At 51.3% G+C, this 9738-nt stretch overlaps 1 protein-coding gene across 1 annotated transcript in view; it reads right to left on the minus strand.

Moving 5' to 3' along the window:
• Positions 1-6: 6 nt before the first annotated feature.
• Positions 7-9738, minus strand: part of PES1 (pescadillo ribosomal biogenesis factor 1) — a 23977-nt gene continuing 14245 nt past the window's right edge. Inside the window, exons 4-12 of the mRNA XM_019506761.1 lie at positions 8361-8477; positions 7974-8051; positions 6457-6546; positions 6003-6133; positions 4284-4409; positions 3756-3940; positions 3186-3313; positions 1833-2000; positions 7-736 (exon numbers count right to left, since the gene is read on the minus strand). Coding sequence (XP_019362306.1) covers positions 650-736; positions 1833-2000; positions 3186-3313; positions 3756-3940; positions 4284-4409; positions 6003-6133; positions 6457-6546; positions 7974-8051; positions 8361-8477 — 1110 coding nt within the window. The 3' untranslated portion in view covers positions 7-649. The remainder of the gene's footprint in view (positions 737-1832; positions 2001-3185; positions 3314-3755; positions 3941-4283; positions 4410-6002; positions 6134-6456; positions 6547-7973; positions 8052-8360; positions 8478-9738) is intronic.

Genomic DNA, 9738 nt, shown 5'->3' on the forward strand with positions numbered 1-9738 from the left:
CCTTTTATGTATACAAAAAACCTCATGGCAGGATGTGTACACCTTCTCTCATTTAATACGCCACTCAGCTTCTCCATGGTGACCTTTTGGCCATCTTAAATTGTATTGCTGCAGTACCTAGGGTCTGCCTGCTTCTCCTTCCTGTGCCCTGGATCTGCCTTTGAGAAGGAGTCAGGGAGAAATCCCCTTCTCCCCTCATCATATGAGAAGTCCTTTTCTCTTTCAAGACATATCACAGTGGACTCTCGCTATGCACAATGGAAAAAGAGAAAAGAAGGTAGGAGACAACCAATGCTTTCTAGGGAGGACATTCTCCACCTAAGGTCTGCCTCACCACTTGGCTTGATGCCATCCAAGCTTGGCAAGCAGATTCAAAACAGTATCACAGCCTCCCTGTAAAGTAACCCAGAAGGATTTGGGGGGCATGGGGGAGGGGGAGAAGAGGAAGAAATACGCTTTAACTCAGTTTTTCCCTTCCCAAGACAAAGCTGAGGGTCAACTTCGCACAGGCACTGATGGCCTACATGGGGTGCAGCCTGTCCTCAAGCAAGCATGAGGTACAGTCCAGAAAGCAAGCCTCAATAGGCTAAGGGGGCAGGCCAGTCTTGCGAATGTCTGGCTCTGCCCCCAAGGAAGCTCAGCAGCCCCATCACTCCCGTCGCGCCTTCTTGGTTTTCTTCTTTCCCAGTTTCAAGGTGGCATCATAAGCTTTCCTCTTTTCAGTGAGTTTGTTTGCCTGTTGGGGAAAGAAAAGGATGGGAAGCTCTTCAAAATTAATCTCCAAACACTTGTCTCCTCTCTCCCAACCCCTACACTCTTGGCAGCTCCTTCTGCTGTAGCAAACCTGGAGATGGACCCAAACCATAGTTCCTCCAGCATTTGAGGTTGACTGACCTAGACCCAAGCATCCCTCTTGCTCTGGGTGGGGAACAGCCTGCTGCTTGTCCAGAAAACTTAAGTAGCAACAAGTAAATTACTCTCTAGGTTAGCCTGACAGTGGAGGATGGTATGTGCCATGGACAGAGGTTCTCAGACCTTGAGAAGGCTACCCCATGACCACATCAGGGGAATAATCTCATCAACTCTGCTTCTCTTGGTACAAAGGCTCTGTCAACTGCTGCCCTCTAAAAGGAACCGATGGAGACAGTGGGGCTGAGATATTGTGGGGAAGTACAGGCATGTCTACAGCCCTCCACAACAGGGGGTTCAGACATGCCAGCAGAACCTTGAGGCCAAACAAGGGCCAAAACAAAGCAAGGTACACAGGGGAATAAAGTTCAATACTAAGTGGGCAGAAGGGGAAGAATATAGCAGGGAAATCCCCAGTCACTCCAGTACCTTATGCTATGGAGGCCTAAGTTTAACTTTGCAACCTTTGTACAGTGACTCCTACCTATAAATCTACCACTTCCATTCTGTATACACCAGAAACAGCACAGCCTCATGGACTGATTGAGGCTGGGAGCCAGGAACTCTGTTCCTATCACAGCCGGTGGACCTGTGCCAAACATCTCGATGCCTCAGCTTCCTCTTTGTTACATAGAGATTATGCCCTTACCAAAAGGGTGGAGATTGCCCAGCCTTTCTGCAACGTTCAATATGCAGAAAGAAGAGTCGTTTGTGAACTACCCCCAGTCCCAGTGTTATGTCAGTCCCACCCAATTAGAGTACACTGCTCCCATCTGGGTGATGGGTAACTCTCATCTCTTCAGAGTGTACTCCAGGAGGTGGGAGCTGGCTGAGGGTTTTAAGATTCAATGCCCTGGCTCCAGAAACCAAGGGGTGAGTGTCTGGTACTCCTATCCTTGGGAAGGGAACATTGGCTCTGGTACCTCTCGGACTTTGCGTTTCTTGCCAAACATTATTTTCTGGTAGAGGTATTTCTCCTTCTTCTTCATCATCATGATGGCAAGACGCTTCTCCTCATTCTGCTCCTCTTGCACCCGTCGCTGCTTGTCCTCCAGCCGCACTGTGCCTGCTGTCACCTTCACAGCAAGTTTCTAGGAGAGCAGGAGAGGCCCAATGAGCCCAGGGTTACACAGTAACCTTCTACAGACAACTAAGCAGCCAGCTGTTTCCTTTCTGCAGTATAATGCAAAGCTCCATGCAAACTAGGCCAGTGGGGAAGAAGGGCACAGCACAGATACCAGGTGTGTCCACAGGGACAGACGCATACCCTTCCCCATGAAGATGGCCCAGCTCAAATTCCTTAAGACAAACAGCAGTATGGCCCTACCCTAAAGGGTCTGACTGCTGAGCATGGATGAGCTGAGCAGAGCATGAACTAGGAAACAGCTGGAGTGAAAGGCAGGAACCCAGCCTCACACACAAAAAAGCTCACCTAACATTAAGGCAGAAACTGTCTGAGCAGATACCAACAGCAAAAGTGTTATGATTTGTGCATTCCAGGCACATATTTAACTGCAGAAAGTCATGGAAAAACGGAGCGTATATCCAGCAGTGCCAGCACTGGTTCCAAGAATGTTAGATGCTCTGCCTTGGCACTGCACTGATCTGTGGCTCTGGGTCCCTTCAAGTTTCTTCAGGCAATGTCTGTGCCCTTCCCTGGCTTGCAGTCCCTAATTGTTAAACTAGAGCTAAAACCATGAGTGACTATAGCCTAAGCTAAAAGACCAAAGCTTCCCAAGCCAGAGCTATAATAAATTTGTATCCTCCACAGATAAGGCAGAGTGGGGCTGATAATACACTCCCCCTTGATCTCTCACTTATGAGCACAACAAGATAACATGCACATGCAAAAATTCAGTGGGTGATAAACTTTATGAGACTCAAGAGGATGAATTTGGATTTAAGGGTTGGGACCTGGCCCTCAGTGAATGTTCTGGCTAAGCTTCAAGCCTCAGCCTGAATTGTTTTACCCCTTTCAGATACTAGAGGCAGGAGGCCATATTCTACTCTCACCCCCTCCCCACTCAGGAAGAGAGCTTGGTTAGACAAACCAAACAGGGAAAAGCTTGGGCCCAAGACAAGAGTGTTTCTCAGAGTTATGCAGAGCTGAGACTGAGGGCACAGAACAGAATACATTCAGTAAGCTGAATTCTGAAACAGGCCATCAAGTAACAAAGAAGAATGAGGGCAGCACAGACAAGAGCTGAAGATACATGTTCCCAGCAATGAAGACACCCTCTACAAGGTTCAACCAACTCCAAAGCCATCCACAATACCTTTCCCTGGGTTTTCTGCTCTTCCATTCGCTTCAGTTTCTCCTCCTCTTCCTTTTCAGAGTCATCTTCCTCTTCTGAGCCTTCATCATCTTCCTCACCACCCTCCTCCTCTTCCTCCTCCTCCTCCTCCTCTGTGAAAGGCAAGGAAGCAGTGTTACCACTGAAGGCAGATTCTGTGGGAAGTACATGAATCTACATCATGGGTGGGCAAAATGCAGCCCGGATGTGGCACACCAGGCGATTCTATATGGCCCACAGGGCCCCTAAAAATTTAGAAAATAAATATTTATCTGTCCCTGGCTGCCTGTCATGCAGCCCTCAATGACTCGCCAAAACTCAGTAAACAGCCCTCTGCTCAAAATAATTGCCTACCCCTGATCTATACACTGCTGTTACAAGGTAACATAGTATAAGGTGGCTAAGACTCCCCAGCACTCAGAGGCAACCCAAGATGGGGATACTAGAGGTCACAGATGAATTAACTTAGCACAGAGGGCAGAGGCTACAAGAGGTGGGAAAGGTGGTTAGATGGACTCTAGACAGATTCTGGAGCATGGGTCCTGCCATTACCTGGGTTCTCTCCCCTCTGCAAGGCCAGCAGCTTCAGCTTCTCTGGTGGGATATAGTCCCCATCCTTCTCTGTGACAAAGGGGGAGAGGTGTGGGGGCAGTAATACACCAGGAAAGTAGTCAGCCACTGGGAGGCACATCTTGGCATTGACTGAATCGAACACCCACTGTGGCTGGAGATAATACCTACAAATAGAGAGCATTGTCAATGAGAGGGCCAAGCCACTAGGAGTTTGATGGGGGATGGAAAGCAGCTGCATTTCCCACATTCAAGGCATCTGCAGGATATGGAGCAGAGTGAGCAACTATGTTCCAAGAGAAGGAGATAGGGACACATGTCTTCACTTGGAGCCCAATCCAAAGTGCACTGAAGGCAGTGGAACATCAGGGCACAAATGCTCAGAGCACTAGAGTGGACCTGGATGGGGTCTTCACCAGCTTTCAAGTGGAAACAGTCAATGGAACCTCCTAACCATTCATGCAGAAGATACTACCACATCCAGGCCAGTAAGCTGACAAAAGCGCTCACCTGCTAATGACCTGCTTCTCTAGGTTGGGACGGTCAACAATCTGGTGGGTGATGGTTGGGTCTGTCACATCATAGGTGGCTCCAATGCATACGGACTTGTCCCAAGACACTTCACCCCCAAAACACCTGCCAAAAAGGAACACCTCCTGAAAAATTCATCTGGCGAGCTGTAATCAAAACCAGCCTTGGGACAAGAGACAGAATGCAGCATGGGACAGACAAGGGCCTAGTATTCGTTGCGCATCGTGGTCACTGAAGGTTGCAATATTCCCCAAGGCTAAAGGCAAGCAAACCTTGACATCCCAGAGAAGCAAGAACACAAAATCTCCTGCTGCCTTGTGACCAAGGCCAAAGAGGAATACAAAAGCCCTGGTCAGCTGGGCCCAAAGTACTTTCCTCCAATTTCATATCCATACCTGAGTTTCAAAGCTGTTCCTAGGAATCCCAGTCACCATAGTCTTAGGAAGACTGCTTCACACATGCGTTAGACCAGGGGTGGACAAAATATGGCCCATGGGCTGGATTCAGCCTAGCCAACTAATTGTACCTGGCCTGCAGGTTGGCAGACAAAGTCAGAGGATCTGGTCTGTGGGGAGCCAGTGGCTCTGGCTGCTGCATCATGCCGGGCAGGCAGGCATGTCCTGGCCCCATCTGCAATTTACACCAGCTCCCATCCCATGTGTCAGAAGCAGCGCCCGATGCAAGCCAGCATCGGCTGTGGACACTACTTTCAGGTTCTTGCTGGGGACTGGGGCAACAGCTTGGGACTGCAGTTGGCATGAGACAGATGCCCCGATCCTGAGCCGGAACCTACAGGCAGCATCCGCAGCTGATGCTAGTGCCTGCCTAGCACATTGGCTGGGAGCTGATGTAAGCTGCGGGGATGTGCTGTACATGTGGGACAGTTGGGAGGGGGAGACAGAGGCAGTCCTGCCCACCATGAGCTGCTACAGGGTGGCCTGGAGGTGATGCAGGGCAGTGGCAGCAGGGAGGAGCCACAAGACAGCTCCAATGTAGGCTCTGGGTGGTTAGTCGGGAGGGACCCAGCAGTGCTGAGCATGCCTGCTACTGGGTCCTGCTTTTGCCCAGCTCCCAGCACCAGCCGCCACCACTGGTTGCGGGCAGGGTAGCTTCTCTCAATCTACCCCTCCCCAAACCATCCCGTACCTACAGCACATCCCTGCAGCTTATGGGAGCTCCCTGCATGCCAGAAGCAGGACAGGTGCTGGTATCAGCTGTGGATGCAGCCAACAGGTTACTGCTGGGGATCAGGTCACATGCCTGAGCCCCTCCTTGGGTAAAAGGGCAGGCCAGAAGCTGAACCTGCTGCCCACACCCATGCCAGCTCCTGCTCCCATCCACAGCCCCATCTCACATAGGAAGGTTTGATGAGCTGTTGGGGAAGTGGGGAAAGGAGGAAGGGAGAAAGAGGAGAGGGAGGGGTGCTGCCCTGGCATGCAACAGCTCCCTAAAGTTTCCCATGTGGCCCACAGGCCCAAACAACTGCCTACCCCTGCACTGTACAAAATAATTCTCCTTTCATGGTTAAATAGCTCCCCTAAGGACTTCTCATTGCTCAGACTCACTGACTTCCCCCATCACTAATACTGTTCCCCCCTCCCTCTTGACAGCTAATTCTGGAGTTGCCAACTCCACAAACCACTGCACCTCTTGCACATACCAGCATGCAGGAGCAGACAGTGTCCAAGTTGTACATACCGGATGATGAAGGCCAGGGGCTCCCGAGGCACCTCCCTGTTTAGGAAGAACCGCAGCCCCTCAAACAACTTCTTTTGCTTCTCCAGTGACTCCTGTTCTTTTCTCCTTGCCTCCTCATGCTCTGTACTCTCCTGTTCAAAGCAAGATGCTATGAGGGTTGCTTCTGCTGTCACCTTTCCCTCTCCCTGCAAGAACTCCCCCGCTGCCTCCACTTTCTCCAGAATCTGAGGAAGGAGCCAGTGGAGCAAATGCCCTCCTGTTGTTCATCTTGGTCTTCAGCCTGGGTAGCAGGTGCATCATCCTGTATACTCGCAGTGAGCAGAGTGTCCGATACACTTCTTACCTCCCCAGGCTGCATCCTGCAAATCCTCAAGGACTGCAGGGAACTACTGCAAATGAAATAATGCAGGCCCCACAACATGTTCCACACATCTGAGCTGACCCAAACTCTTACCCCATCCACAGGGAATTCGTCTATTTCCACTTCATCCTCTGGGTTTGGGGCAACCACCCGGACCAGGCTGGCGCTCAGCGCAGAGAGTTTCTGCAGGAAGGGAGAACAGAAACTCACCTTTTGCACAGGTGCTTTGGTGGGTAGGTGTGTGTATGGATGGGAGAAACAGGGGAAGTGCATGCAATGGTAGTGGTGGGGGAACAGGACTGTCCTTCTGAGAAAGGAATAAGGCAGTTCTCAGAGGGAGGGTTAAGATCCTATAAATCGAAAGGTACTCCTGTACTGGCTGCCACTGGAGGTCCTGCTTTACAAAATGCTTTGAAACCCCACCCCAAATATACAATGCACTCACAATCAGGTGTGTGGCACTGAGAGTGGAGGGGCTTCTTTCTAAATTACGGTTTCCTTGCCCAGGATGAACTAAATTACCCCAGAATGCATCAGGGAACAGAGCTCAGAAGCCTACCTCAGCCCATCCAGAGGGACTGGAGCGGCCAACAGTATGAGCAGCACCTGCAAGTCACCCCTGGGAGTACCCAATTAAGGAAATGGAACAAGAGACAGTGCAGCACATGAGTAGTGCTGGAAGCCCTAGGGAAGGGCCTGTGTTCTGGATGCTAGGGTGGCTACTTTCAGTTCCAGGGGGCCAGGAGATTCCAGACATAGTTCTCATAAGTAGGGGTCTTCAGAACTAAAGGAGGCAGCCAGCCAGTCTTTCTGTGGGATGACCAAGGCAACCTCCCTCATGGCTCTAATTGGCCAAGGGGCCCTGGCAGTCACACCCCTCCCTGCAGATTGACAGAGGGGTTGAAACCACAGCTTAATTATCCTGATTAAGCTTGGGGAAGCCTTTAATCCATGTGTTATTAATGGCTTCCCTGGGCTTAATCAAGGTAATTAACCATCCCCAGGCAGGGAGGCTGCAAGCAGCTGCACTGGGGTCCTAGGCCAGCTGTGGCAGGCAGCCAGGATGCTGCAAGTGGCTGCACCGGGTCTACAGAGACCTGGCCTAGCTTGCTGCCAGCAGCAGGTGCAGTGCAGCTCCAGCCCCTTCCCTGCCATCTGCCTGGAGGCGTGTATGCACCTGCTGCCAGCAGTGAGGCAGGCCAGGGCTCCCTGTACCCCGGTGCTGCCATTTGCAACCTCCCCACCACAGCCAGCCCAGGCTCCATGGGTGGTGGCAGGGGCCAGGCCAGAGCCCAAGCCAGCTGTGGCAGGATGTAAGCAGCTGCACTGGAATTCATGGAGCCCCAAGCTTGTTAGGCATGTGCACCTACCACAGGTAAGGAGCCGGGTCAGGGCTCCATGGACCCCAGGGCAGCTGTTTGCAGCAGTTCCCCCACCCTTCATGCTCAAAGACTGCAGGTCTTCTCACCCTTTTTTTGCTTGCCAGTAAGTTTTTTTTTTTTAGCGAATCTGCCAGGCTCATGGAGCCTGCCATTTTTTGCATTTTCCACAAAAAATGTGGAATCGTGATTTTGGTAGGTCCCTACTCATAGGATTGCAGGGCCTCTCACCTCCATGTAGCTCTCAGAGTTCAGGGCATAGGCCTCCCCTTCCTTGGGCTTCAGCTCCACCTCCGCCTGGCCTTCAATCTAAAAAGAGGGAACAGTGAAGATGGACACAGAGCCCTCATTTTCCCAAATCCAGCAACAGCTCCTGAACCCATTCTGGCTCTTCCCTTCCCCAGCCAGAAAGGGCCACCACTGGGTGAAATGCAAGCAAGGGAAGGCTGCTTCCTCAATGCTACAAAGCCAAGGAGAAGGAAAGAGACCAAGATCTGAAGCAAGCGCAGGTCATCCCTTCCAGCAGAATAGAATGACCAGGCCAGAAGTGAGGACCAGCTTTCCCCTGGCTCCAGGGGGACAGCCTGGCAAGCCCCTCAAGAGCCTCAGCTACCTCACCTTTGGAGGGTAGTGTAGGTTGAGAGACTGGTAGAGGCGAAAGTTGACAAAGCCCAGCAAGGTGGTGTAGAACTCCGTGAAGGTTGCCATGACCCTGTAGTCCACATCTGTTGGGTGCTAGAGGAGACACAAGAAATCAGTTTGGACATAGAGAGCAGCAATAGCTAGCCCACAGCCCACCTGTTACTCCTCAGGGGACAGGAGCCCAGGCACCTTTCTACACCACTGGATGGCCTGGGGGAAAAGAGGTCAGATCTCTAGCAGGAAGGCAACCTGGCCTAGTGAGGAGGCCATAGGACACTTGGGATTCTACAGCTGTCAGTAACTTGCTGCGTGACCTGGGGTTGGAATCTCTCTGTGCAGATGAGGAAACTGAGGCACAATGAAAATAACAACAGTCCTTGCTCCAATAAAACCTCTGCCTGGCACATGCCTAGTGCTACTTCTGTGAGCAGGAGGAGAAATCAGGCAATAACCCTTTACCCAGGCAGCAGGCCAGTTCCAGCCTTCTCTGTGGTGGAAGCAGCCCCCCGGCACATTTACCCACGAAAGCTCAGTTTCCAGGCAACGGCAGGAACCTCCAGGTCAAGTGCACCCTCTGCTTCCATCCATCCTGCAGGCCTGTCTTGCACAATTACCCACTCAATGTTTATATGAGCTGCCTCTGTGCTCAACACCTGCAATTTCTCACCTACTTATTAAAAGATGCAAGTAGATCAGAGCACGAAGCATGGGGAGGTCATTACCTTGGGAGGAGATGCTCAGGGGCTGACAGGAAGTGAACCTGTAGCCCTGCCTACCCAATTCCCTAATAGGGAATAGAGGGGCACAGTGGGTTACAGCAAGCTGTCCCCAAAGAGCACTGCCTATCCCTCACATTACCCTGGGAGGCACATGGAACAGCCCAGGAACAAGGGCTGGAACATCCTGATATCCACAAAAGATGGTTCAATGCATGCAGGAAAACGATTTTCTAGAACATCCTAGCCCTAGCTCAAACATGTTCTGAAAGATGGGACTAACAGGCAAGACTACCCAGTTCCACTCAGTGACTGGCAGGGCGCACACATGTGAACAACAATACCATTTAGAAGTTAGAGGGAGGGAGGAGGGCAATGGGGAGAAGAGGATCTAGCACAAGTCAGTTAAATCTCCTGTCTGCTCCTATTCTGCAGTAAGTGGGTATTTAGCCAGCATGGGCTGACCTCTGAATGAGCTGTTACAATTTAGATTCATTTACTGTAGGTAGAGGTGGACACACACAAAGTGGTCAGCTGATATGGTCAGAAACTGTAAGTACCCTGGCCTTAAAACAGTACAACTGTTCATCTGTTCATATGCGGTCTATGTTAGGGAACGGTATACCAGTTCTACCTTC

The sequence above is a fragment of the Gavialis gangeticus genome, unplaced genomic scaffold (assembly GCF_001723915.1).
Source record: "Gavialis gangeticus isolate Ggan-Ray unplaced genomic scaffold, GavGan_comp1, whole genome shotgun sequence".
Taxonomy (NCBI): domain Eukaryota; kingdom Metazoa; phylum Chordata; order Crocodylia; family Gavialidae; genus Gavialis; species Gavialis gangeticus.